This window comes from Indicator indicator, chromosome 29 (assembly GCF_027791375.1).
Source record: "Indicator indicator isolate 239-I01 chromosome 29, UM_Iind_1.1, whole genome shotgun sequence".
Lineage (NCBI taxonomy): Eukaryota > Metazoa > Chordata > Aves > Piciformes > Indicatoridae > Indicator > Indicator indicator.
The window spans coordinates 961,519-988,518 of NC_072038.1; the positions used below are offsets into that span (position 1 = coordinate 961,519).

Genomic DNA, 27,000 nt, shown 5'->3' on the forward strand with positions numbered 1-27,000 from the left:
AAATCATAGAATTGTCAGGGTTGGAAGGGACCTCAAGGCTCAGCCAGTTCCAACCCCCCTGCCATGGGCAGGGACACCTCACACTACAGCAGGTTGCTCACAGCCACATCCAGCCTGGCTGCAAAAACCTCCAGGGATGAGGCTTCCAGCAAAGTAGAAAACTAAGGAGAAAGGGGAGGGGAGGTGGCTGCTGCCATGAAAGGTTCATTTAAGCCAGGCTTTGGTGGAGGATCTCCAGTGAGGTGCTTTGGAGATGGGGAAGCCTCCCTGCCTGGCGGGGACCTGCTGCTCCATGGTGACTTTGTCCCCACTTCACCCCCACCCAGACAGGCTGGGGTCACCCCAAAGCCACCCCAGGGTCTGTGAGCCCTTGGGATGGGGGAGCAGAATTTGGGGGGGTTTGGGGCCACCAGGAATCACAGAATCAGAGAATTGTTTGGTATGGACAAGACCAAGAACCCCGAGGCCAGCCAGCAACCCAGCACCACCATGGCCACAGAACCATGCCCCAGGTGCCATGCCCACACATTCCTTGAACACCTCCAGGGATGGGGACTCCCCAGCCAGCAACCCAGCACCACCATGGCCACAGAACCATGCCCCAGGTGCCATGCCCTCCAGGGATGGGGACTCCACCTCTTCCCTGGGCAGCCTCTTCCAGTGCCTGACCACTCCGTCTGGAAACTCCTCATCCTCCAGCCCTGGGTTTCACTCTGGTTTCTCTGGCACCACTGTGGGTGCCCTTGTTAGGTTCTAAAGTGAACAGACCATTGGTGGTGCCTCATCCTGGCATGAGGCCAGGCAAACCCTGTGTAATGCTGGGATGGAATCACAGAGTGCATTGGGTTGGAAGGGACCCTCCAAGGTCATCTTGTCCAACCCCCCTGCAGGCAGCAAGGACACCTCCAGCAAGATCAGGCTGCCCAGGGCCACATCAAGTCTGATCTTGAATGTCTTCATGGGTGGAGCCTCAACCACATCCCTGGGCAACCTGTGCCAGTGTTCTGCCAGCCTCACTGTGCAGAACTTCCTCCTCATGTCCAACCTAAACCTGCCCTGCTCTGGTTTCAAACCATTGCCCCTGGTCTTGTCACTCCAGGCCCTTCTGAACAGTCCCCCCCAGCTCTCTTGTAGGTCTCCTTCAGGTACTGAAGGGCCACCAGAAGGTCTCCCTGGAGCCTTCTCTTCTCCAGGCTGAACAACCCCACCCCCCCAGCCTGGCCTCATAGCAGAGGTGCCCTCTGATCATCTCCATGGTACCCAGGGTGCAGTACTGGTGGCAGGGCACTGCAGCTCCGGGGTGGGTACCCTGGAAGTGCCACCCCCATGCTGGTGACACAACCCTGGTGATGTTTCACAGGTCCTCCCTGACCTGCCCTCACTGCCTGAAGCAGAGCAACACCTTCGACCCCTTCCTGTGCATCTCCCTGCCCATCCCCCTGCGCCAGACCAGGTGAGCCCAGCCCCGAGGGGCCACAGCCACCAGGCAAGGGCCTTGGGGCTCTGATGAGAGTAATCTGGGGGTAAATAATTAATATGGGAGGTGGTGGCTATGATGGGATGGGTGGTGGCCATGTTGGGGTGGGTGATGGATTTATTGGGGTGGGTGATGGCCGTGTTGGGATGGGTGATGGCCTCGTAGGGATGGGTGATGGCCATGTTGGGGTGGGTGATGGATTCATTGGGGTGGGTGATGGCCATGTTGGGATGGGTGCTGGCTTCATTGGGATGGGTGATGGCCTCGTTGGGATGGGTGATGGCCTCGTTGGGGTGGGTGATGGCCTCGTAGGGATGGGTGATGGCCATGTTGGGGTGGGTGATGGATTCATTGGGGTGGGTGATGGCCATGTTGGGATGGGTGCTGGCTTCATTGGGATGGGTGATGGCCTCGTTGGGATGGGTGATGGCCTCGTTGGGGTGGGTGATGGCCATGTTGGGGTGGGTGATGGCCTCGTTGGGGTGGGTGATGGCCATGTTGGGATGGGTGATGGCCATGTTGGGGTGGGTGATGGCTTCATTGGGATGGGTGATGGCCATGTTGGGGTGGGTGATGGCTTCATTGGGATGGGTGATGGCCATGTTGGGATGGGTGATGGCCATGTTGGGGTGGGTGATGGCTTTATTGGGATGGGTGATGGCCATGTTGGGATGGGTGATGGCCATGTTGGGGTGGGTGATGGCTTCATTGGGGTGGGTGATGGCCATGTTGGGGTGGGTGATGGCCATGTTGGGATGGGTGATGGCCATGTTGGGGTGGGTGATGGCTTCATTGGGATGGGTGATGGCCATGTTGGGATGGGTGATGGCCTCATTGGGATGGGTGATGGCCATGTTGGGATGGGTGATGGCCATGTTGGGGTGGGTGATGGCCTCATTGGGGTGGGTGATGGCCATGTTGGGATGGGTGATGGCCATGTTGGGGTGGGTGATGGCCTCATTGGGGTAGGTGATGGCCATGTTGGGATGCATGATGGCCATGTTGGGGTGGGTGATGGCCTCATTGGGGTGGGTGATGGCCATGTTGGGGTGGGTGATGGCCTCATTGGGGTAGGTGATGGCCATGTTGGGATGCGTGATGGCCATGTTAGGACGGGTGGTGGCCACATTGGAATGGGTGATGGCCTTGTTGGGATGGGTGATGGCCATGTTAGGACGGGTGGTGGCCACATTGGAATGGGTAATGGCCACGTTGGGATGGGTGATGGCCATGTTAGGACGGGTGGTGGCCACATTGGAATGGGTGATGGCCTTGTTGGGGTGTGTGATGGGCACCACGGCAGGAGCACTGTCCCGTGGGTGATTGTCACTCTGGAGACGGAGCGTGTCCCTGGGATGCTGGTCCCTGCATGTGGCCACGGGCAGTGGTGGCTCTCAGCATGGCACTGAGCAGTGTCTGTGTCCCCCCTGCCGTCCCCAGGGCTCTCAGTGTCACCCTGGTGCTGCAGAGCGAGCGCCGGCGGTTCCTGCGGGTGGGGCTGGCGGTGCCCCTGCTGGGCACCGTGGCCGAGCTGCGGGAGATGGTGGCACGGGAGGGACACATCCCAGCGGAGCAGGTAGTGGGGGCCATGGGGGGCAAGGGGAGGGGACAGGACCCCCTGCGGGCCGCTGAGCTGCCGGTGCTGTCCCGCAGGTGATCCTGGCAGAGGTGTCCCCGCAGGGCTTCCTGCGCTCCCTGGGTGACTCGGAGGAGCTGAGTGCTGCTGGGGAGGGGGCTCCCCTCTACGCCTTCCAGCCGCCCCCCGCCCGCCGCCCAGGTACTGCACCCATTGGCCGGCGGCTGGGGCCTGTGTGGCCTGGATTGGCTGGGAGAGGCCAGGGGTGGTGGGAGTGACGCTAGGATTGGTGGGAGGGGGTGGTTCCCCCTGATGAGATTGGTGGATGAGAGGGCTGCTGTGATTGGAGAGAGGCATGGGGGCTCTGCTGTGATTGGTTGGAAGCAGGTGAGCTCTGCTGTGATTGGTAGGAGACAGGTGTGCTCTGCTGTGATTGGTAGGTGACAGGTGTGCTCTGCTGTGATTGGTAGGAGACAGGCGTGCTCTGCTGTGATTGGTAGGTGACAGGTGTGCTCTGCTGTGATTGGTAGGAGACAGGTGTGCTCAGCTGTGATTAGTGGGGGACAGGCGTGCTCTGCTGTGATTGGTGGGGGACAGGCATGCTCAGCTGTGATTGGTAGGAGACAGGTGTGCTCTGCTGTGATTGGTAGGAGACAGGTGTGCTCAGCTGTGATTGGTGGGGGACAGGCGTGCTCTGCTGTGATTGGTAGGTGACAGGCGTGCCCTGCTGTGATTGGTAGGTGACAGGTGTGCTCAGCTGTGATTGGTGGGGGACAGGCGTGCTCTGCTGTGATTGGTAGGAGACAGGCGTGCTCTGCTGTGATTGGTAGGTGACAGGCGTGCTCTGCTGTGATTGGTAGGAGACAGGTGTGCTCTGCTGTGATTGGTGGGGGACAGGCGTGCTCTGCTGTGATTGGTAGGTGACAGGTGTGCTCTGCTGTGATTGGTGGGGGACAGGCGTGCTCTGCTGTGATTGGTAGGAGACAGGCGTGCTCTGCTGTGATTGGTAGGTGACAGGTGTGCTCTGCTGTGATTGGTGGGGGACAGGCGTGCTCTGCTGTGATTGGTGGGGGACAGGCGTGCTCTGCTGTGATTGGTGGGTGACAGGTGTGCTCTGCTGTGATTGGTGGGGGACAGGCGTGCTCTGCTGTGATTGGTAGGAGACAGGCGTGCTCTGCTGTGATTGGTAGGTGACAGGTGTGCTCAGCTGTGATTGGTGGGGGACAGGTGTGCTCTGCTGTGATTGGTGGGGGACAGGTGTGCTCAGCTGTGATTGGTGGGAGACAGGCGTGCTCTGCTGTGATTGGTAGGAGACAGGCGTGCTCTGCTGTGATTGGTAGGTGACAGGTGTGCTCTGCTGTGATTGGTGGGAGACATTCTCTGCTGTGATTGGCAGAGGCTCTGTCCTCTGGGCTGTGATTGGTGGCTGCAGGGCAGGGGGCACAGGCAGTGCCCGGCAGAAGGCTGATCAGGGGAGTCCCCACGTTGGAGCCTGCATGCTAATTAACAACACCCCCTTAACGACCCCGCGAGCAGGGCAGGGCCTGAGGCTCACCCTGCCCTGCCCTGCCCAGGGTGCCCCCGCAGCCTGCCTGCCTCCCCTGGGACAACTCAGCCCGAGGCCCAGCGCCCACTGCCCTCCACTGCCCGCTCCTCCGACTGCCTGCACCGCAGTGCCGCCGGCCACCTCCTGCTGCTGCTCTGCAACGCGGCAGGCGATGGGCACCGCCTCGCCAGGTACTGCCCCAGCCCTGCCTGAGCCGTGCCCAAGCCATGCCCACCTTGCTGGCCATCCCCCTGCTGGGACAGAGTGCAGGGTGTGCCCCCTCAGCCCACTGTCCTCTGCTGTCCCCAGGTTTGGGCCACCCCTGGTGCTGCGGGAGGAGAGGGGCATCTCCTGGGAGCAGCTCCAGCAGAGCATCCTGGGCCAGCTGCAGGCCCTGCTGCGGGCAGAGCTGCGGGCACAGGTGAGCTGGGGAGGGACACCGGCGTCATCTCCTCAGGGACAGGCTTGGGCAGGGCTGCTGGCACTGCAGCTGTGGGGGGATGGAGCCAAGGGTGGTCATGGTGGCTCTGTGAGTGGCCCTGGTGGCACCATCACTGGCTGTGGTGTCTCAATGGGTGGCCCTGGTGTCTTTGTGGGTGGCTGTGGAAGAGCTCTGGGTGCCTCTATGGTGTATCTATGGATGGCCATAGTGGAGATGAGTAGCCCTGGTGGCACCATCACTGGTTGTGGTATCTCAGTTGGTGGCCATGGTGTTTCCATGGAGGGCTGTGGTGGAGCTGTGTGCCACCACGGTGTCTCTGTGGGTAGCTGTGGTAGAGCTGTGTGCCACCGTGGTGTCTCCATGGGGGGCCATGGTGGAGCTGTGGGTGGCTGTGGTGTTTCTGTGGGTGACCATAGTGCAGCTGTTGGTGTCTCCATGGGTGGCTGTGGTGCCTCCATGGGTGGCTGTAGTAGAACTGTAGGTGGCGTTGGCATCTGTGTGGGTGGCATGGCCATGGTGTCTCTATGGGTGGCTGTGCTGAGATGGCACCAGCAGTGGTTATGCTGGCACCATGGGTGACCATGGTGGAGCTGTGCCTGGCAGCAGTCACCATGGGTGGCCAGCAGGGTCACCACGGCTGGCTGTGGTGGCCCTAGGGGTGGTTATGTTGTTGGTACTGGTGGCTGATGACCACCATGGGTGGGCATCTGCCCCTGAGAGGGGTCACATTCACACTGCAACCCATGGTGTCAGGGTGTGTGGCCTCAGTGTCCCCTTGAGTGGCTGTGGTGTCCCTGTTGGGTGGTCATGTTGTCACCACGGGTGGCTCGTGGTGTCACCACGGGTGGCCATAGCATCACCGTGGGTGGCCACAGTGCCAGGCAGCTCCCACAGCAGAGACACCCCAGCCCAACCACCCTCCCCTGCACCCAGGTGCCACCACCCTATGGCCACTGATGTCCCTGAGCCACTCCTTTGCCACACCACAGCCTGTGGCATGCCATCCCCCTGGTGCCAAGGGGGGACATGCCAGCCTGGTGACAAGGACTAAAGAAATCTGATATGGAGGCTTTTTTTTTGTCCTGTGTCACAAAGCGTGGGTGCTGCTGGAGGGCAGGCAGGACTCTGCCCCACGGCCAGCCCCACAGCCCCTGTGTCCTCGCAGGGCACAGGTGTCCCCCTCTTCCGCATCCGCCTGGCTGGGGGCACGGAGCCCTGCACCTACCTGTCCCCACAGGACCCTCGTCCCCTCTGCCACCCTGCCATCGACAGGTAAGGGCACTGCAGTGGCAGAATTGTCCCCAGCATGTCCCTTGCTTCCTTGGAGGTGGCTGGTGGTGTCACCAGGGATGGTCACAGCGTCCCTCTGAGTCCCTGTGGTCTTGTCATGAGTGGTCGTTGGTGTCACCAGGGATAGCCACAATGTCCCTCTGAGTGGCTGTGCTGTGTCTGGTTGTGTGGGTGGCCAAAAAGGTGTCCCTGTGGTGGCTACTGGTGCCACCATGGATGGTCAGAGTGTCCTGTGGGTGGTTGTGTGGGTGCCATGGGTACCCAAAAAGGTGTCCCTGTGGCTGGCTAATGTAACCGTGGGTGGTCACCACTCCCTGGGGCCCCAGCTCCGTGTCCCCACTGTGGGTGCTGCACAGGGAGGTGGTGTCCAGCCCTGCCTGCTGCCCTGGGCAGACAAGGAGGTGGCCCCACAGGGACAGGGAACTTTGGGGCACATCTCCCCTTGTCCTCTCCTCCCAGAGCCCTGCAGCTGAGCGGGGCAGGAGGCCCTCCCCATGTGAAGCTGACGGCAGAGTGGGACCTGAGCACCAAAGAGCGGTGAGTGCCACGCATCCAGGGGTGGCTGGGGCCACCCAGGTCACCCTCCTTGACCCTGCATGATGCCATTTGAACACATGTCCTGTGAGGGACAGCTGAGGGAACTGAGGGTGTTCAGCCTGGAGAAAATAAGGCTGTGGGGAGACCTCATGGCCCTCTCCAACTACCTCAAGGGAGACTGGAGCCAGCTGGGGTTGGTCTCTTCTCACTTGCAGCAAGTGACAGGACAAGAGGAAATGGCCTCAAGTGGCACCAAGGGAGGCTCAGGTTGGGGGTTAGGAAAAATTTCTTCCCAGCAAGGGTTCTCAGGCACTGCCCAGGCTGCCCAGGGAGGTGGTAGAGTTTCCATCCCTGGAGGGCTCTCAAAGCCATGCAGATGTGGTGCTGTACTCTGCCTTGGTGATACTTCATCTTGAGTACTGTGTTCAGTTCTGGGCTCCCCAGTTTAGGAGGGGCAGGGACCTGCTGGAGAGGGTCCAGCGGGGGGCTACAAGGATGATTAGGGGACTGGAGCACTGCCTGGTGAGGACAGCCTGAGGGACCTGGGGGTGGTTAGTCTGGAGAGGAGATGCATTCCTCTGTGACCTGAGCTAGATTGCGTGGTCCTGCTCTGGCAGGGGGGTTGGACTCGATGATCTGTTTGGGTCCCTTCCAACCCCTGATATCCTGTGATCCTGTGAGGGACGTGGTTTAGTGGTGCTGCATCAGCAGCAGGGGTGGGATTGTGAGCTCCGGGCGACCGGTTGGGCTTGATGATCTGAGGAGGTCTCTTCCAGCCTCACAGCTTTGTGGTCCTGTCCCTCCCCACCCCTCGCAGCCTTTTTGGCAACATCCAGGAGGAGGTGGTGGAGGAGGCGGAGAGCGTGCGGCGGCAGCAGGAAGCGCACCGGCAGCAGCCCAGCTGCACGCTGGATGACTGCTTCCAGCTCTACACAAAGGAGGAGCAGGTATGGGGCACCCCGGGCAGCGGGCACCCTGCCCGCACCCTGCCCGCACCCAGCAGGGTGAGCCCTGCCCGTGGCTCGGTGTCTGCGGTGCCAGGGGCGGCTTTGGAAGGGTCGGGGGGAGGCGTTGGGGAGGGAGGTGGCCGTGGCATGTGGTGTCCCCAGCTGGCCCCGGACGACGCCTGGCGCTGCCCGCACTGCAAGGTGCCCCAGCAGGGCACGGTGAAGCTGAGCCTCTGGACGCTGCCCGACATCCTCATCATCCACCTGAAGCGCTTCCGGCAGGTGGCTGAGCACCGGCACAAGCTCACCACGCTGGTGAGGTTCCCCCTGCGGGGGCTGGACATGGCCCCGCACGTGGCACAGCGGGGCCCGGCCGGGGGGCAGCTCGTGGGGCGCTGGGCATCCTGGCAGCCCCCACTCCGCCTGCCCCCGAGCTGCCCCCGAGACTACCTCTACGACCTGTACGCCGTCTGCAACCACCACGGCAGCATGCAGGGCGGGCACTACACGGGTGAGGGGCGAGCGAGGCTGGGGGGCACCGTGTGGGGCTGGGGGGGCCACGGCGCAGGGTGTGCCACAGGGCATGGCGTGGGGTGGGGGGATCAAGATGAGGGGGTGTCAAGGAGGTCACTGCAGGATTGTGCCATGGGGCAAGATGTGGGGCTGGGGGGGAGGTTCATGTAGGGTTGTGCCATGGGGCAAGATGAGGGGCTGGAGGTAGGGCAGGGGGGTGGTTACTGCAGGGCTATGCCATGGGGCAAGATGTGGGGCAGGGCTGGGGGAGTTACTGTTGGGTTGTGCCATTGGGCAAGATGTGGGGCTGGGGGGGAGGTTCATGTAGGGTTGTGCCATGGGGCAAGATGAGGGGGGGGGGGGGGGGGGTTACTGCAGGGCTATGCCGAGGGGCAAGATGTGGGGCAGGAATGGGGAGGAGTGACTGCAGGGTTGTGCCATGGGGCAAGATGTGGGGCTGGGTGGGGTCACAAGGCTATGCCATGGGCCAAGATGTGGAGCTGGGGGGAGGGTTACTGGTGGGGCTGGAGGGGTCACTGGAGGGTTGTGCCGTGGGGCATGACAGGCTAGGGGCTGAGTGTGAGGCTGGGGGCAAGATGTGGAGTTTGAGGGGGTGCACATCAGGAGTATGCTGGGGAGCATGGTGTGGGGTTTGGGGAGGGTTTATTGGGGGGCACAGTGGGAGGTAGGGGGCTACAGCAGAGGATGTGCCATGAGCCAAGGTGTGGGGCTTGGTGGGGGGCACTGCAAAGAGTGTGCTGTGGGGCATTGTGTGGGACTCAGGGGCACATCGGGGTGTGTTGTGGGGCACAGCATGGGTTTGGGGGCACTACAGGGGATGTGCCATGGGGCATGGTGTGGGGTTTAGGAGTGGGTACTGCAGGGGGTTTGCCATGGGGCATGGCAGCAGGCTGGGGGCACTGCAGCGACATGGTGTGGTGGGGTTTGGAGGGCACTGCAGTAGTTGTGCTTTGGGGTGCAAGATAAGGTTAGGGGGAACACCTGAAGGGGATATGCTGTGGGCCTTGGTGGGACACCTCTAGGGTCTGCTCAGGGGAGGGGGCAGCCTGGAGCTGCGGGGCACTTCAGGATGTATCTGCAGTGGGGCACAGTCACGGCCGTGGGACACACCCCCCTCAGCAACATCCTGCACCCCCAGGCTGGCAGTATGCTGTGGGGCTCATGCGTGTGCCCCCTCACCCCCTCATGTCCTCCCCTCCCCCTCCCCACCCCGTGCCCCCCAGCCTACTGCTGCAACGCCCTGGATGGGCGCTGGTACAGCTACGACGACAGCCGCGTGGAGGGGCTGCGGGAGGCGGAGGTGAGCACCCGCAGCGCCTACATCCTCTTCTACCAGCGCCGCAACGCCGGCAGGGGTGAGCCCCCGAACCTCCCTGCGCCCCGCGGGCACCACGCCTGGCACGGCCCTGCACGCACAGGGGGTGGGCACGCAGGGCACCGCTGCGTGCACAGGGGGGCAGTTGCCTGCGGGCATTGCAGGGTGCACGCGTGTAGGAGGGGTAGGGCAGGCAGGGGGGCGTGCACAGTGCACACATGGACACATGGACACGTGTTGCACACATGGACACGTGTTGGACACATGGACACGTGTAGGGGGGTAGGGCAGGCAGGGGTACATGGACACATGGACACACCTTGGACACATGGACACATGTTTGGATGCCAGCACAGGTGGGGGTACAGCGGCACATGGACACATGTTGGACACGTGCACATGTGTTGGACATATGGACACATGTTTGGATGGTAGGGCAGGCAGGGGTACATGGACATGTGGTGGACATGTGGACATGTGGACATGTGTTTGGATGGCAGGGCAGGCAGGGGTGCATGGACACATGGAGAAATGTTGGACACATGGACACATGTTTGGATGGCAGGGCAGGCAGGGGTGCATCAACACATATTGGACACAGGGACACATGGGCATGTGTTTGGATGGCAGGGCAGGCAGGGATGCATGGACACATGTTGGACACATGGACATATGGGCACATGTTTGGGGGGTAGGGCAGGCAGGGGTGGGCACAGAGCACACATGGCCATGCACACGTGTGCACACAGGTGTAGGGATGTGTGTGCAGGGGTGGCAGGCAGAATTGCACAGCAGATGTGGACGCATGCACATGTGGGTGGTAGGGCAGGCAGGGATGGACACACAGCACACGTGGGCACACATGGACAGAGAAGGGCCACGAGGATGGGCAGAGGGCTGGAGCTGCTCTGCTACAGAGACAGACTGAGAGAGTTGGGGTGGTTCAGATTGGAGAAGGCTCCTAGGAGATCTTCTTGTGGCCTTCCAGGATCTGAAGGAGGCTCCAAGAAAGCTGGGGAGGGACTTTGAGGGTGTCAGGGAGTGATAGGACTGGGGGAATGGAACAAAACTAGAAATGGGGAGATTCAGATTGGATGTTAGGAAGAAGTTCTTCCCCATGAGGGTGGTGAGACACTGGCAGAGGTTGCCCAGGGAGGTGGTGGAAGCCTCATCCCTGGAGGTTTTTGCAGCCAGGCTGGATGTGGCTGTGAGCAACCTGCTGTAGTGTGAGGGGTTGGAACTGGCTGAGCTTGAGGTCCCTTCCAACCCTGACAATTCTCTGACACGTGTGCACACCTGCGCATGGACAGGCCAGTAGGCAGGGCTGCACACACAGCACACAGGGACAGGTATGCACGTGTATGTGTTTGGGTGGTGTGGCAGCCATGCATGCACACGCAGAGCACACGCATGCACATGGAGATGCTCACTTCTGCATGGGCAGTGTGGCAGGCAGGCATGTACGTGCACACACAGCACAGACATGAAGGCATTCATGTACACACACAGCTCCATGGACCTGCATGTTCATATCGATGGGCAGTATGGCAGGCAGGGATCAACACAGGGCACACACATGTATGGACAGTGTGGCAAGCAGGGGTGCACACACAGAACACACACACCTGGACTTGCACGCACACAGATATGGACAGTGTGGCAGGCAGGGAGGTGCACACAGAGCACACATGCACATGGCCATACATGCACATAGAGCACAGCTGTGTGCACTCATGCACACGCATGCAGACAGAACACAGCTGTATGCACTCATGCACACACATGCAGCCATGTATGCACACAGAGCACAGCTATATGCACTCATGCACACACATGCAGCCATGCATGCACACAGAGCACAGCTCCATGCATGCCCATGCAGGCACTTATGCACACACAGTGTTTGCAGGCATGCACATAGGCATGTGTGCACATGTGTGTAGGGGCAGTTTGCAGACACAGCCACACAGCCCATGGCCAAGCCCATGTGCACACACACATGCCATGCAGATGGGCACACGTTGCTGTGCCCACACAGCGCACCAAACACACTCCTGAGTGCACACAGAGAGCTCCACACGTGCCTGGCACAGCCCAGCTGAGGGCACATACATGTGCTGGCCATGTGCCACCACATAGCCCAGCTGGGACACAGAGTCAGAGGGTTTGGGTTGGGAGAGCCCTCCAAGGCCATAAAGTCCAACCATCAACCTGGGACCACCATGGCCATCAAACTGTGCTGCCAAGGGCTGTACCCATGCCATGTGGCACAGAGAGCACACACAGAGACGTGCTTACAGCTGCCACCACACAGTACACACACGTTTCCCCCCCTGTGCCCGTGCCCACACAGCTGCTTGCTTCCCCGTGCTCGCAGCACTGCCCACCGCAGGCTGTGGGCACAACGGTTCCCTTGGTGCTGCTGCCAGCCCAACTTGCCGGTCCCACTCCCGCAGGCTCGGCCACCTCCTCGCTGTCTCGCCACTGGCTGGCTCGCCTGGGCAACAGCACACAGGCTACGGCCTCGTCTCCCTCAGCCACCCGGCGGTCCCCACCTGGCACCCCCGATGCCACCGCTGCCACCCTGGAGAAAGGTGATGCTGAGCCGCCCTCCCGCCCCTACCGAGCACCCGCGGGTGGCACCCACCCCGTGGCCTTGCTCTCGTTATCGCTTGTCATTGCAGGTGGCTTCGAGGCCAGACCGCTGGTGCGGGGTGTGCAGGGTCGCAGCCTCAGCGTCAAGCTGTCGCCTTCCCGCAGCCCGCCCCGGGCGGGGCCCCCACGCTGGTCCTTCTCGGGCAGGGAGCGGGCAGGGCCGGGGGAGCTGATCACCTACCTGGAGTCGGGGCGCAGACCCCGCTGCACCCGCCGTGCCCTGCTGCCGCTCGCCTCGGGGGGGGACGGTGACCCCGACACCCCCCTGACCTCTAGCCCCGTGCCAAACGACTCAGCCAAGCACGGCCTGGGCACCCCCCGAGCTCCCCGCCAGCCCCTGCGTGTGCCCACGCTGCGGAGAGCTGCCAGCGCCGGTGCCGAAGGATCCCTGCGGCTACCCCCCAAAAGCCAGAGCAGCCCCCGGGTACTGCGGGCAGAGGGGGACGGGGGTATCCCCATGAGTGTCCCTCCGGTCCTGCTGTCCCCCGGGCCGGTGGCAATGGCGAGGTCGCAGAGCTCGGCCAGTTTGCCCCCGCGCCCCAAGGGGGGGCTACGGCGATCAGCATCGCTGGGCCGGGGTGCGGGGGGCACCCCCTTGCTGCCCACGCGGGGACCCCCCGGGGCTACACTGCAGAGGGGACGGCAGCCCCTGGGCTCACTGTGCCCCTCAGCTGTGCCCGAGTCCAGTTTCTGAGCCATGGCTGGGGGCATCACCACCCATGACAGCCCAAATTGGGGGAGCCCGTACTGGGGGCTCCCAAACTGGGACCATCCTGAATTGGAGGCTCCCAAACTGGGGGCTTCTGATCTTGGGTCTTCCAAACTGGAGCTATGCCGAACCAGGGGTTCCTGAAATGGGGCCATGCTGAACTGGGGGCTCCCAAATTGGTGGGTCCTGAACTGGAGACTTACAATCTAGACCTATCCTGAAGCAGGGGTTCCTGTACTGGAACCATCCCAAACTGGGGGCTCCTGAACTGTGGGCTCCCAAACTGGGATCATCTCTAACCAGAGGCTCCTGAAATGGAGCCATCCTAAACTGGGTGCTCTCAAACTCAGGCTTATCCCAAACTAGGGATGTCTCAACCCAAGGGCTCCTGAACCATGGGATCCTAACTAAGGACATCCCAAAGCAGGGTCATCCTGAACCAGGAACATTCCAACCTGGGGACATTCCAAATGGGGCATCTGGTCCCGGGGGCTCCCAAACCAGATCATCCCCAAACTGGGGGCCTTCAGGTATCCCAAAGCTGGGGCATCCCAAAGCTGGGGCATCCCAAGTGGGAGGCTCTCAAATCAGGGGCTCCCAAACTGGGGACATCCCGAACTGGGAGCACCTCTAACTAGAGACACCTAAAAACCAGGGCCATCCCAACCCAGTGGCATCCCCAACTGGCATAATCCTGAACAGGAAGCTGTATAACCAGGGCCATCTCAACCCAGAGTCATCCTCAACTGATGGCTCTACAACCAGGGCCATCCCAACCCAGAATTGTCCTCAACTGATGGTTTTACAACCAGGGCCATCTCAACCCAGAGTCATCCTGAACTGATGGCTCCACACCCAGGGCCATCCCAACCCAGAGTCATCCTGAACTGATGGTTCTACAACCAGGGCCATCCCAACCCAGAGTCATTCTCAACTGATGGCTCCGTAGCCAGGGACATCCCAACCCAGAGTCATCCTCAACTGATGGTTCTACAACCAGGGCCATCCCAACCCAGAGTCATCCTCAACTGATGGCTCCACAACCAAGGCCATCCCAACCCAGGGTCACCCTGAACAGGTGGCTCTGTAGCCAGGGCCATCCCAACCCAGGGTCACCCTGAACAGGTGGCTCTGTAACCAGGGCCATCCCAACCCAGAGTCATCCTCAACTGATGGTTCTACAACCAAGGCCATCCCAACCCAGGGTCATCCTGAACAGGTGGCTCTGTAGCCAGGGACATCCCAACCCAGGGCCTTCCTGGAGTGTGGGGGTGGCATCACTCACTCACCCCCACCCCCATGCCCCTTCCCAAGGGGTGGGTGCATGGGTGGGTGGGCAGGGGGCTCTCCCAGCCCCAAAGGCAGCAGAGTATTTATTGATTCCAGGAGAGTTTTATTCTTCAGCCGCTTTTTGTTTTCTAAAAGGCGACTGTTTGGGGGTGGGCAGGACCCCCACACCAGCTCTATGCAACAGGCGATTCCCCAGCCAGCTTTTGTACCTGGGGGCTGCGGCCCCACCGCCGGCGGTTTCTATTAAAGACACCAGAAAGGAGCCTTTGGTCACCAGCTCCATCAATCACCTGGAGGAAGGGATGGAATGGACCCACAGATGGTACCCAGCTGGGAGGAGTGGCTGGCACCCATCAGCTGCCAGTGAGTGAGACCTGGCCAGGCTGGAGAGCTGGGCGGAGGGAAGCTTATGAAGTTCAACAAGGGGAAGTGTAGGGTCCTGCACCTGGGCAGGAACAACCTCCTGCAGCAGGACAGGTGAGGAGAGACCTGCTGAGGAGCAGATCCACAGAGAAAGGACCTGGGAGTGCTGGGGGACAAGTTCCCCGTGAGCCATCAATGTGCCAAGCCAGCCAGCGGTGTCCTGGGGTACGTGAAGGAGAGTGTGGGCAGCAGGGCAAGGGAGATTCTGCTCTCCCTCTGCTCTGCCCTAGGGAGGTTATGTCTGGAGTGCTGGGTTTGGTTCTGGGCTCCCCAGTTCAAGAGAGACAGGGAACTGCTGGAGGGAGTCCAGGAGAGGCTACAAAGCTGTTGAGGGGTCTGGAGCAATTCTGTGAGGAGCAAAGGCTGAGAGCCCTGAGGAGCTGCTGGGAGAAGAGCAGCCCCAGAGGGGATCTGAGCAATGCTCAGCAAGAACTAAAGGAGCTGTGGGGGGCAAGAGGCTGGGGCCAGACTCTGCTCAGTGGTGCCCAGGGACAGGACAAGGGGCAGTGGGCACAGACGAAGCCAGGAGGTTCCACCTGAAGAGGAGGAGAAAGTTCTTTGCTGTGAGGGTGCTGGAGGCCTGGAGCAGGCTGCCCAGAGAGGTTGTGGAGTCTCCTTGTGTGGAGAGCTTCCAAGCCCAGTTGGGCATTGTGATCCTGGGCAAGCTTCTATGGGTGTCCTGCTTTAGCAGGGCTGTTGGACTGGATGCTCTCCAGAGGTCCCCTCCATGGGCTTCATGTTCCATCAGGATGACCCCTAATCAAGTCTGGGATGACACGAAATCCAGGGTGGCATGACCCGAAATCCAGGCTGGCACCTCCTCAAATGGATGTGACCACCCCAAATACAGCCTGAAACCACCTCAACCTAGGTGGTTTCAGGATCGCCTGAAAGCCAGGCTTGGATCATCCCAAATCCAATATGGGACTTCCCAAAATGCAAGCTCGGACTACCTCAAATCGAGGATAGAAGCAGCCCAAATCCAGCCTGGAACCACCTCAAATCCTGGCTGGAAACATTTGGGCTTAGATCACTAGGTGGGGACCACCTCAAATCCAAGCTGGGATCAAATCCATGATGGCACCAGCTTGGAACCACCTCAAATTCTGGCTGGAACCATCTGAAATCTGGACTTAGATCACCTCAAACCCAGGCGGTGGCCACCCCAAATCTGGGCTGGGGTGACCCAAATCCACGGGGGGACCACCCCAGTGCTGTCACTGCCCCATCTCACACGACCACTCACCCCACCCCACCCCACCCCTCCCCTCCATCCTCCCCACCACCACCAGATGCCAGCGGGGCCGGGCAGGTGACAGCGGGTGGCACAGGGATTTATTGATCGCTTTGAGGTGGTGGTGCCCCCACCCCTGGGGGTGCCCACCTGGGGCAAGGGGCGGTGGGCGGGGCTGGGGGGGACAAAGCGTGGCCATTCCCATCCTCCCGCTGCACTCCGGGGTTGGTGGGGGGGTTGGGAGGGGATAAAACAAACCTCGGATACTTTCTCTCCATACAAATATAAACCATCTGTATCTGCCATAGACATAGAGCTTTCCTCTCTGGGGCCGGGATAAAAGGTTGTCATCGCATGCACGACCAAAGCCACCACCCCATGGGGACAGCGAGTGACAAGGGACATCCTCCTGCACGCCCCCCCCCACCCCTCCCCTCCCGCCTCCGCCCCTTCCCCCACGTTATTGCTGCTCAGGTCCCCGCGTCCTGCTCTGACAAACAAGCGGCAGGGGGTAGAGGGTGCGTAAGAAGCCGAAGGAAGGATGGAGATCCCTCTGCCAAGCGCCGGCGAGGTCCTGGTCACCTGCTTGGTGACACCCAACTGAGTGGCACGGAGGTGGCATCGCCCCGCTAGGGTGCTGGGGGGCCGCGGGGGACGGGGGAGAGGGTGAGGGGGGCGGAGGGGTGCAGGCACCCCCGGTCGAAAAGGCAAAGTCTGGATAAGGCGAACAAAAAATGACATAAAGAAGAGCGACTGCCCCCAAAGCGGGCGCTTTGTCACCCAAAAGTGGCCCTGCCGGTGGCCAGCGGCGGCCGGGGCTGGGCCGTGGGTGTCACAAGGATGAGCTTGGGGACAGGGACACTGTCATAGGGCTGTGCTCTCCGATTCCTCCTCTTCTTCCTGCCGGGTGGCCGCGCCCGGCCCCGAGAGTCTCTGCGGTGCTTCCGGAGGGTCCCGGCACAAGGTGACGTCCGGGGGGACGTGGAGGGAGGGGACCTCAAAACGGAGCAGACCTGCGGGAGGGCAGAGTGATGGGGACACCGCCCTGGTGGGTCAGGTCACCTCAGCGGGGCTGGCACCGTTGTCCGTGGCACCACCGGGGATGGCACCACCGGTCCCTGCTCCGTGCCACCCCATCCCAGACTGTGCCACCAGCCCTGCTGCCCCCTCAGCTGATGCAGGTGCCACCGTTGTGCCCCTTCCCCAGGGACCCACAGGGTGAGGCAGTATGGGTGAAGTGGCAGAGGTGGCAGCTGGCATCACTGGTGTCCCCACTGTCCCTTGCTGAGAGAGGAGGAAGCCACCCCCAAAAGGCAGCTTGGGGACCCTGTGGTGGGCAGCAGCTCCTGAAGCGATGGTAGGATGGCACCCATGCCAGGGTGTGACATCAGGGCAGCACTGAGAGTGGAGGAAGCCACTCCCAAAAAGCAGTTTGGGACCCTGTGGTGGGCAGCAGCTCCTGGAGGGACATGGTAGTAGGGTGGCACCCATGCCAGGGTCTGACATCAAGGCAGCACTAACGTGTGATGTCAGGGTTGCATCCATGCCAGGGTGTGATGCCAGGGCTGAGCCTTGCTGGGCTGTGATGTCAGGGCTGCACTGGTGCCAGGGTGTGATGCCATGTCAGGGCTGTACTGGTGCCAGGGTACAGTGCCAGGGTGTGATGCCAAGGTGTGATATCAGAGCTGTACCAATGCCAGGGTGCACTGCCAGAGCCACGGCAATGCTGGGGTGCACCACTGGGGGTGCACTGGTGCCAGGGTGTGATGCCAGGCCTGTATCCATGCCGGGGTACAGTGCCTGGGGGTGAGGTCAGGGCTACACAGGTGCCAGGTGGGTACAGCCATGTCAGGGCTGTACTGATGGCAGGGTGCAGTGCCAGGCTGCAATACTGGGGCTTTGCTAGTGTCAGAGAGCAGTACTACTGGGGCTGCACAGTGAGATGCAGTGCTGGGGTACACTGGTGCCAGGTGCAGTGCCAGGGTGTGATGCCAGAGCCATGCTGATGCCAGTGCCACTCCAAGGCAAGGTGCCTGCCTGGGGAAGGCCTGGCCCTGGCTCTGAAGGGTGCCCAGTGCTCACTGCTCCCCTGTGGTGTCCCCCACTCCCAGGCAGGACAGGCACAAGGAGGGGCACAGCCCTGTGGGACCCCACAGCCTGAGAGGTCCCCACCATGCCCACCTTGTGTGTCCCCAGTGCCGCCTGGCACTTCCAAAGCACCACCCTGACTGTGCCCCTCCAACATCCTCCACTGCTGTATGGAGACTGGGGAGGGGCCACGACCCCAGCAGGGACAGGGAGCTCAGAACAGCAGGAGAGTGCCACAGGCTGGCACTGGCACCTTCCTGGGGACATCACCACCTTCCTGAGGAATAATTTCACCTTGCCAGGGACATCATTGCCTTCCTGGGGACACCAAGAACTTCCCAGGGACACTGCCATCTTGCTGGGGACACTGCCACCTTCCCAGGCACTTCACCACCTTCCTGGGGACAGTCCTGCTTTCCAGGGACACTGCCACCTTCTGAGGAACGCTGTCACCCTCCTGAGTGCACTGTCAGGGATTATGCCACCTTCCTGGGAACATCATCACCTTCCTGGGGACACTGTCACCTCCTCATAGCTGTTGTCACCTTCCTGGGGACATTGCCACCTCCTCATAGCTTTTGTCACCTTCCTGGAGACATTGTCACCTTCACCTTCTGGGGGACACTGCCATCCTCCTAAGTGCATCACCACCTTCCTGGGGACAGTTCTACATTGCCAGGGACATTGCCACCTTCCTGAGTACATGGCCACCCTGCCAGGGATGTCACCACTTCCCTGAGGACAGATTGAACCTTTTCGTTTAAGGATGTCACCTCCCTGGGGACATCATCCACCCTTCTGGAGACAATTCCAGCTTGCCCGGGGGCATTGTCACGTTCCCTGGGGTCCACTGTCACTTCCTCACGGATGCTGCCACCTTCCTGGGGACATCATCACCTTCCTGGGAAGAGTTCCACCTTGTCAGGAGCGTTGCCACCTCCCCTGGGGGACACTGTCACCTCCTCACGGCTGTTGTCATCTTCCCGTGGCCATTGTGACCCCTTTGGGACCACTGACACCCCCCTCCCCGGAGCCCTCCCGTGCCCCATTACCTGCCAAGGCTCCGTCCCGGGGCAGCTCCGGGGCCGGGGAGGTCCCGGGGGTAGCTGGGGGGGGCTGGGGAGGAGGGGGCAGCGCCGGGCGGGGCCGCGCCTTGGCCGTGGGGCGAGATTTGGGGGGGGGAGCAGCGGCGAGGGGGGGCGGGGGAGGGGGCGGAGGGGGCGGGCAGGGCCCCGGGGAGGCTGCGGCAGGGCCGTACGGGGAGGGGGTGCTAGGGGGGGTCGGGGACAGGCTGGCGGGGGAGGGCTGTGTCCCCCCCGGCAGGATGGGCGCCAGCTTCTTGGCCACTGCGAGAGAAACAAGGGGAAAGAGGGTCAGGGGGAGGGGGTCACAGAGAGTGGACCCCTTCGGCACCCCTCTGACCCCCTTCCTCCGGCCCCGCTCCTACCTTTGCGGGGGGCGTGCGGGCTCTGCTCGGCCGGCGGGGGGGGACCGGGGGAGGGGTCCTTGGGCCGTAAAGTGCTGGGGAAGGGGAGAGAAAGGAGAGGGGAGGACCAGGAAAAATAGGACAGGAAAGAGGAAAAAAGGGAAGGGAAAGGGGAAAAGGGAAAGGGAAAAAGGGAAAGGAAAAGGAAAAAGGGAAAGGGAAAAAGGGAAAGGGAAAAAGGGAAAGGGAAAAAGGGAAAGAGAAAGGGAAAAAGGGAAAGGGAAAAGGAAAGGGAAAGAGGAAGGGGAAGGGGAAGGGAAAGGGAAAGGGAAAGGGAAAGGAAATGGGGGGAAAGGGAAAGAGGCGGAAAGGGAGAGGAATGGGTTGAAATAAAAATACAGTGAGAAAATAAAAGGGGGAAAAAGGGAATAAAGGAAAAAATAGTGGAAAATTAATTAAAATCGAATAATATTAAAATAAAAAATAAAAACATTTTAAAAATCAATTAAAGTAAAATTAAATAATAAAAATACAATAATAATAATAATAATAACAACAATAACAGAATTAAAAGAAAAATTAAACCCAACAGGCAGCAGCAGCATAAGGTTTGAGTCCAGAGTGTCTCCCACCCTCAGCATCCCCTCTCCTGTTATCCCAGGATCCTGCTCCTCTCCAGGGATGCTGAGCCTTGCTCCCATTATCCCAGGATCCTGCTCCTTTTCCAGGGATGCTGAGCCCCCTCTGCTCCCATTACCCCCAGATCCTGCTCCTTTTCCAGGGATGCTGAGCCCCTTCTGCTCCAATTATCCCAGGATCCCGCTCCCTTTCCAGGGATGCTGAGCCCCCCCCTTGCTCCCATTATCCCAGGATCCCGCTCCTTTTCCAGGGATGCTGAGCCCCCTCTGCTGCCCGGACTCCGCTGCAGGCCCCGCCCTGGTGACGCCTCCCTCGCCGGGGCCCCGGTGGTGCCGCTGGCCTTACCTTGTCCGCTCGGCTGCTGGGGGGAAGCCGAAGCTGGTGGGCGGCGGGGAAGGGGTGGCCGAGATGTCCGGAGAGTGCTCGGGGATGGGCGAGTGGGGAGCTGTGGGGAGGTCGGTGGGGGGCAGTGGGGGGTGCAGGGCCGGGGGGGTGGAGGAGGCTTTGCGCACGGCCGAGGTGCCTCGACGAGCCACCCACGAGGTGTCCATCACCCTGACGCCCATGCTGGGGAGGGAGGACACAGAGACGGGAGCTCAGCACCACAGCCCAGTCCCTCGGGGAGGGGGAAACTGCTCCCCAAAACACCTCTCCCGCCGGGAAGCTGCTGGGAATGAACCTCTGAGACCGCAGCGGGGTGGTGGTGGCTGTGTGGGGCACATATGTGTCACTGACCCACCCTCCAGCTGCCTCTTCTGTCCTCAAGACAAGCAGGCACCCTCCCAGCACCATCCTGCACGTGAGGAACAATTTCTTCCCCCCAAGGGTTGTCAAACCCTGGAACAAGCCCTGCAGGGTCCATCCCTGAAAGGAGTTTGGAGCCGTGGAGAGGTGGTGCTGAGGGCCATGGTTTAGTGGTGCCCTGGCAGTGCTGGGTTCACAGTCAGGCATTGGAAGAGGTGACCCAGGGAGGTGGTGGAGTCACCATCCCTGGGGATTTTCAACAACTGTGTGGCCATGGCAGTTGGGGACATGCTTTAATGGCCATGGTGGTGTTGGGTTGATGGTTGAATTCCATGACCTTCGAGGTGTTTTCCAAGCCAAACAACTCTGGAGGAGTTTAAGGCCAGGCTGGATGAGGCTCTGGCCAGCCTGCTGTAGTGTGAGGTGTCCCTGCCCATGGCAGGGGGGTTGGCACTGGATGATCCTTGTGGTCCCTTCCAACCCTGACTGATTCTAGGATTCTATATATGGGCCTGAGGGACATGGGTCAGTGGCGGACTTGGTAGAGTGTTGTTAATGGTTGGATTTGATGATCTTGAAGGTCTTTTCTGACCTAAATGACCGATTCTGTGATCCCAGCACTTTCCCAGTAGCTTCCCAGCCCCTCCAGCAGATACAGTACCTTTGGATTTTCCTAAGGCTGCGTGGGCAGAAACACAGGGAGGTTAGTGTGGAAAACCCCAACCTTGGCAGAGGAGTTGCAAGGACAAAGGACTCTGAGAGAGGGGACAGGAGGGGCCTAGGGGAGACCAGGCTAAGCCAGCACTAGGGAGAGCTCAAGATGTTTTCAGAGACAGGCAGAAACCTGGAGATGTTCTTCCAAGATGAGGAGAGCTCTGGGGGTGTTTATGGAGATGGGGAGAGCACCGAGGAGGTTATTCCCAGGTGGGGAGAGTCCTGAGGGTGTAGAGCTCTGGATGTGTTTTGGGAGGTGAGGAAAGCCCTTGGGGGAGGGTTTTGGAGATGGGGAGAAATTCAAGGATGAATGTTGGAGACCAGGAGAGTCTTAAGGGCATTGTTTGGAGACTGGGAGAGCCCTGGGGAGGTTCTTTCAAGATGAGGAGTCCTGGGGACATATTTTTTGAGACAGGGAGAGCTCTGGGGTTGGATTTTGGAGATGGGGAAGGCCCTGGGGACATTTTTTCTGGGGATGGGGAGAGCCCCGGAAACATTCTTCCAAGATGGGGAGAGCCCTGAGGATGTATTTTTGAGTGCTTTGTGGACATCTTTTGGAGATGAGGAGATCCTTGGGGACACATTTTTTGGAGCTGGGGAGAGGCCTGGAGGTGTTCCCTGGAAACAACCTGTGGCTGTGGTCCCTCTGGTGAGAGGCACACAGAGGTTGGGGGTGGGGAGCTTTGCTCTGGAGCAGAGCCCACTGACCTTGAAGACACCTGAGCACCTCACCTTGGCACAGCACAGCCCCAGTGCCACCCCACAAGCCACCCCACTCCCATCTCCAGTGGGCTGGCAGCAGATGTTGAGCACTCTTGGGCTCTCCCCAAGAGCCCAGCATGGAAAGCAGAGGATCCCCCCCCTCCCCCAGACCACCCAAGCTCTACCAGCTCAGTGTCACCTCCACCAGAAGGGCGGAGCAATGCCAGCCCTTCCCTTTCCCTGACCCAGGGGCACCCCAAAGGCCCTACCCATCCTTCTTGTAGAACTCCAGCATCATGTTGTCCGTGGCCACGCTGAGAGGCCTCCGCCCCTGGTCGTGCTGCCGGCGCTCTGCGTGGTCCATGTCTGGAGAGGGCATGGAGCTGTAGTTGGCATTGTGGTTGATGTGCATGGGGCTGCCATAGTTGCCTGTCACGTTGAACTCGATGTCTGAGGGTAAGGAAGGAGAGGCAGGGGACACACATTGGTTTGTGTGTCCTCAGTGAGGGCTGGGCTGGGGGCATCGGCACTGCAGGAATGCTCAGGGGGGTCCTGGAGCACAGAATCTTCCTGGAGGAACTGATTGGTCATGGCTTGGACAGGCACAGGCTGGGCTGGGTTAAAACCTGGCTGCTGGCCAGGATCAAAGAGTGGTAGGGAGTGGAGCTAAGTGCAGTTGGTGGTGGTGCCCAGGGTGCAGTGCTGGGGACCAGCTCTGCTTAGCATCATCAGTGAGCTGAGTGCACCCTCAGTCAGCTTGCAGATGACACCAAACTGGGTGGCAGTGTTGATCTGCTGGAGGGTAGGGAGGCTCTGCAGAGGGGTCTGGCCAGGCTGGATCCATCAGCTGAGGGCAATGGGATGAGGTTCAACAAAGCCAAGTGCTGGGTCCTGCGCTTGGGGTACAACAACCCCATGAATGCTCCAGGCTTGGGGTACAATGGCTGGAAACTGCCCAGTGGAATAGGACCTGGGGGCACTGGTCAAGAGCTAGCTGAAGGTGAGCCAGCAGAGTGCTCAGGTGGCCAAGAAAGCTACCAGCATCCTGGCCTGGATCAGCAATGGTGTGGCCAGCAGGAGCAGGGAAGTGATTGTCCCCAGTACTGGGTACTGGTGAGGCCACACCTTGAGTGCTGGGTTCAGTTTTGGGCCTCTCACTCCAAGAAGGACACTGAGGAGCTGGAGTGTGTCCAGAGAAGGGCAACAAAGCTGGGGAAGGGTCTGAGGAACAGGGATGGGGAGGAGCAGCTGAGGGAGCTGGGGGTGTTTAGTGTTGAGAAGAGGAGGCTGAGGGAGACCTCATTGCTCTCTACAGCTTCCTGAGAGGAGGTTGCAGTGAGGTGGGAGTTAGGTTCTTCTCCCTATTCTCAGGTGATAGGAGAGGTAATGGCCTCAAATTGTGCCAGGGGAGGGTTAGGTTGGAGAGGAGGAAAAATTTATTTTCTGCAAGAGTGGTCAGGGATTGGCATAGGCTGTCCAGGGAGGCGGTGGAGTCCCCATCCCTGGGAGTGTTCAGGAAACCTGTGGCCATGGCACCTGGGGACATGGTTTGGTGGCCATGGTGGTGTTGGGTTGATGCCTGGACTGGAGGGTCTCAGAGGGCTTTTCCAGCTGAGGCAATTCTGTGACTCTGTGCAGGGGCTGGGTCGGGCTCACTGCTGGAATGCCTCTTGCCAGATCTCTGCGTGAGCCTTCTGAAGTCAAGGGAAGCAGAAGGGGCTGGCAAAAATCAATATGGGGGCTCAGCACTCCTTCCCCACGGAGGTCCCACAAAGCCCTTCCCACCCTGCCCCAGCACAGCCTACCTCCAGGGAAGAACCAGTCTGCATGCTGGATGAGTGGCTCGATGATGCCCACGATCTGCAGCGACACAGTCGTCATCATCTCTGTCATGTTCCTGCAGGGCAGTGGGCAGCAGTCAGCAGCCCCACCACAGCCTGGCCTTAGCCCTGCACACATTCCAGCCCCCACCTGCATGTGTTCCTGGGTGACCCTCTCCCAGTGACCCTGCCTTGGCTTAGTAAGAGGGTCCAGTTCTGGGCTTCCCAGTTGAAGCGGGACTGGGAACTACTGGAGAGAGTCCAGCAGAGGCTACAAAGCAATTGAGGGGCCTGGAGCAGCTCTGTGAAGAGCAAAGGCTGAGAGCCCTGGGGCTGAGAGCCTGCAGAAGAGCAGCCCCAGAGGGGAGCTGAGCAATGCTCAGCAAGAGCTGAAGGAGCTGTGGGGGGCAAGAGGCTGGGGCCAGACTCTGCTCAGTGGTGCAATAGGCACAAAGTGGAACCCAGGAGGTTCCATCTGAAGAGGAGGAGAAAGTTCTTTGTTGTGAGGGTGCTGGAGGCCTGGAGCAGGCTACCCAGAGAGGTTGTGGAGTCTCCTTCTGTGGAGACTTTCAGTTCCTGTCTGGATGCATTCCTGTGTGCCCTGCCCTGCATGCCCCTGCTCTGGCATTGGGGGTTGGACTGATTGATCTCCAGAGGTTCCTTCCAAGTGCTACCATTCTGTGATTCCCAGTGGGATTTTGGCCTGGGATCCCTCTTCACTCCCTTCCCCACCTCCCACCTGGACACCTTACCCATCAGCCTGTGGCCAGAGGAGGTTGGGTCCCAGCACGATGGCCACGTTGCTGGGAGTCATTTTGTTCATGTCCTGGTACTCAGTCAGCTTGGCCAGGAATTTAATCAGGTACCTGGAAAGTGGAGCTGTGTCAAGGTCCCCAGAGCCTTGTCAAAAAATGAATAGATGTGGCACTTGGGGACATTGGTTTGGTGGTCATGGTGGTGTTGGGTGGAAGGTGGGACTTGATGATCTTAGAGATCTTTTCCAACCTTAATGATTCTATGACTCTGTGTTGGGGTATCCAGAGCCATGCTGGGGTACCCAGAGCCGTGTTGGGGTACCCAGAGGTGTGTTGGGGTACCCAGAGCTGTGTTGGGGTATCCAGAGCTGTGTCGGGGTGTCTGGAGCCATCCCCTCCCCCAGGTCCCACCAGCCCCATGCTCACCTGATGTTGTTGTAGTTGGCTTTGGGCAGTTTCTCGCAGGTGTTCCACAGAGCCTGCAGCCTCTTCTCCTGCTCTGGGATGCTGTGAGGAGGTGGGCAAGAGGGTCAAGCCCCATCCCCATGCTACCCCAGGGCTTTCCACTCCACCAGCCCTGCCCTTAGGGTCCCTGTGAGACCCCCAGCAATATGCAAGTAAATAAACCCCCAAACATGGTCCAGCTGAGAAGGAAACCTCTGGGTGGCAGGCTGGGTGCTGGTCCTCTCCTCACCCCTGCACAGCCACCCCCAGGTTTGTGTTTTGGGGACATGCTGCCTCTGGAGAGGGAAATTACTGCCCACAGCCTCCCCCCCAAAACAAGAGCCCACTCCCTGCCATGCCACCCCTGGGGGCTGTCCCCTCTAGTGAGCCACCACTGCATCCCTGCCATGCTCCAGTAGTCTCAGAGAGGGTAGGGAACATGGTCAGACCTACCTTCAGGCACCACTGAGGTGGTTCTCAGCCCAAAAGGAGATGCTCCTTCTCCTACCTCACTCTGCCCAACATCTCTCCACCCCAAACATCTCCCATGGTGGAGCAGACCCCCTGGAGCTACCTCAGCTGGCCCAACCCTGCTGGGTTTGGGGGTTCCATGGTGCAGAGCAGCCCAGGAGCATAGGCAGGAGATCTCTCAGCCAGCTGGCCAGAAATGGCACCAGCACCCAAGGGCATGCCAAAAGATGCTGGGACAGCTCAGCCACCTCAGCCAGGGTGCTCTGGATCGGGGTGGGGACATCAGGGTTGAGGGACAATGAGGTCACTCTCACTGCCAGGACCCACGATGCTCAAGGAGCATCACAGCTCTCAGAGCCCAGAGGAAACATCTCAAACGCCGTGAGCCATGTCAGAAACAACTTGTGGCCCCCAAACCATTCAAGGGGACCCAAGATACCACCAGCTGTGTGGTGGTGGAACAGGGGCAGGTGCCCCAGACTCACTTGGAGGCCTGGATCCACTCCTCGTACAGCTCGAAGGTCATGAGCGGCTCCGGCAGCTCTCGCAGGTAGGACTTGAGGGCTCCTGTGGCACACAGGAGACATGGGGCTTGGCACTGCAGGTGGCACCAGCCCATGGGCACCAGCTGGTTTCATTCCTTGACCTTTAGGCTCACATCTCTGCCAACCTTTCCCAAGGCACCTGTGGCAGTTTTTAGGCTGTGCTGGGGGGAGGTGATTTCAACCTACCACAGCAACTCCTCACTTGGTGGAGCCCATAGCATCCCCTGACCACCAGAGAATCAGAAAATGGTCCAGGCTGGAAGGGACCTCCAAAGCTCATCCAGTCCAAACCCCTCTGCAGTCAGCAGGGACATCCCCAACTAGATCAGGTTGCTCACAGCCCTGTCCAGCCTCACCTTGAATATCTCCAGGGATGAGGCCTCAACCACCTCCCTGGGCAACCTGTTCCAGTGTTCCACCACCCTCACAGTGAAGAACTTCTTCCTGATATCCAACCTAAATCTGTCCTTCTTTAATTTGAAGGCATTGCTCCTTGTCCTGTCCCTGCAGGACTTTGGGAACAGTCTCTCTCCATCCTTCCTGTAGCTCCCTTCAGGTAGAATCATAGAATCAACCAGGTTGGAAGAGACCTCCAAGATCATCTAGTCCAACCTATCACCCAGCCCTAAGCAATCAACCAGACCATGGCACTAAGTGCCTCATCCAGTCTCCTCTTG

The 27,000-nt window shown here is 60.2% G+C and overlaps 2 protein-coding genes across 2 annotated transcripts in view; one reads left to right on the plus strand and one right to left on the minus strand.

Annotated features, from left to right (window-relative positions):
* Window positions 1–13,013, plus strand: part of USP43 (ubiquitin specific peptidase 43) — a 24,273-nt gene extending 11,260 nt beyond the window's left edge. The window contains exons 4-15 of the mRNA XM_054394046.1: window positions 1,361–1,453; window positions 2,918–3,053; window positions 3,131–3,254; window positions 4,628–4,790; window positions 4,909–5,020; window positions 6,207–6,313; window positions 6,791–6,868; window positions 7,686–7,815; window positions 7,978–8,326; window positions 9,573–9,704; window positions 12,094–12,258; window positions 12,349–13,013. Of these exons, the coding sequence (XP_054250021.1) occupies window positions 1,361–1,453; window positions 2,918–3,053; window positions 3,131–3,254; window positions 4,628–4,790; window positions 4,909–5,020; window positions 6,207–6,313; window positions 6,791–6,868; window positions 7,686–7,815; window positions 7,978–8,326; window positions 9,573–9,704; window positions 12,094–12,258; window positions 12,349–13,013 (2,254 nt within the window). The remainder of the gene's footprint in view (window positions 1–1,360; window positions 1,454–2,917; window positions 3,054–3,130; window positions 3,255–4,627; window positions 4,791–4,908; window positions 5,021–6,206; window positions 6,314–6,790; window positions 6,869–7,685; window positions 7,816–7,977; window positions 8,327–9,572; window positions 9,705–12,093; window positions 12,259–12,348) is intronic.
* Window positions 13,014–16,839: 3,826 nt separating this feature from the next.
* On the minus strand, window positions 16,840–26,397 carry LOC128976699 (rho GTPase-activating protein 44-like). Its single transcript, XM_054394047.1, has 10 exons — window positions 26,264–26,397; window positions 25,290–25,370; window positions 24,861–24,974; window positions 24,094–24,185; window positions 22,558–22,738; window positions 21,534–21,551; window positions 20,474–20,695; window positions 19,511–19,584; window positions 19,116–19,409; window positions 16,840–16,988 (listed from the first exon to the last, which is right to left on the minus strand). Exons 1-10 carry the CDS (start codon window positions 26,395–26,397, stop codon window positions 16,840–16,842), a joined length of 1,359 nt encoding a protein of 452 aa, XP_054250022.1.
* Window positions 26,398–27,000: the final 603 nt, after the last annotated feature.

What these genes read in the sequence shown, in the direction of transcription:
- LOC128976699 (XM_054394047.1), bottom strand. Translation starts at nt 26,397, where the DNA reads ATGGGCTGGTGCCACCTGCAGTGCCAAGCCCCATGTCTCCTGTGTGCC. An exon ending in GCCAACTACAACAACATCAG is followed by an intron (nt 24,975 to 25,289) that starts GTGAGCATGGGG and finishes TCCACTTTCCAG; the next exon opens with GTACCTGATTAAATTCCTGG. An exon ending in CTCTGGCCACAGGCTGATGG is followed by an intron (nt 24,186 to 24,860) that starts GTAAGGTGTCCA and finishes ACTGCCCTGCAG; the next exon opens with GAACATGACAGAGATGATGA.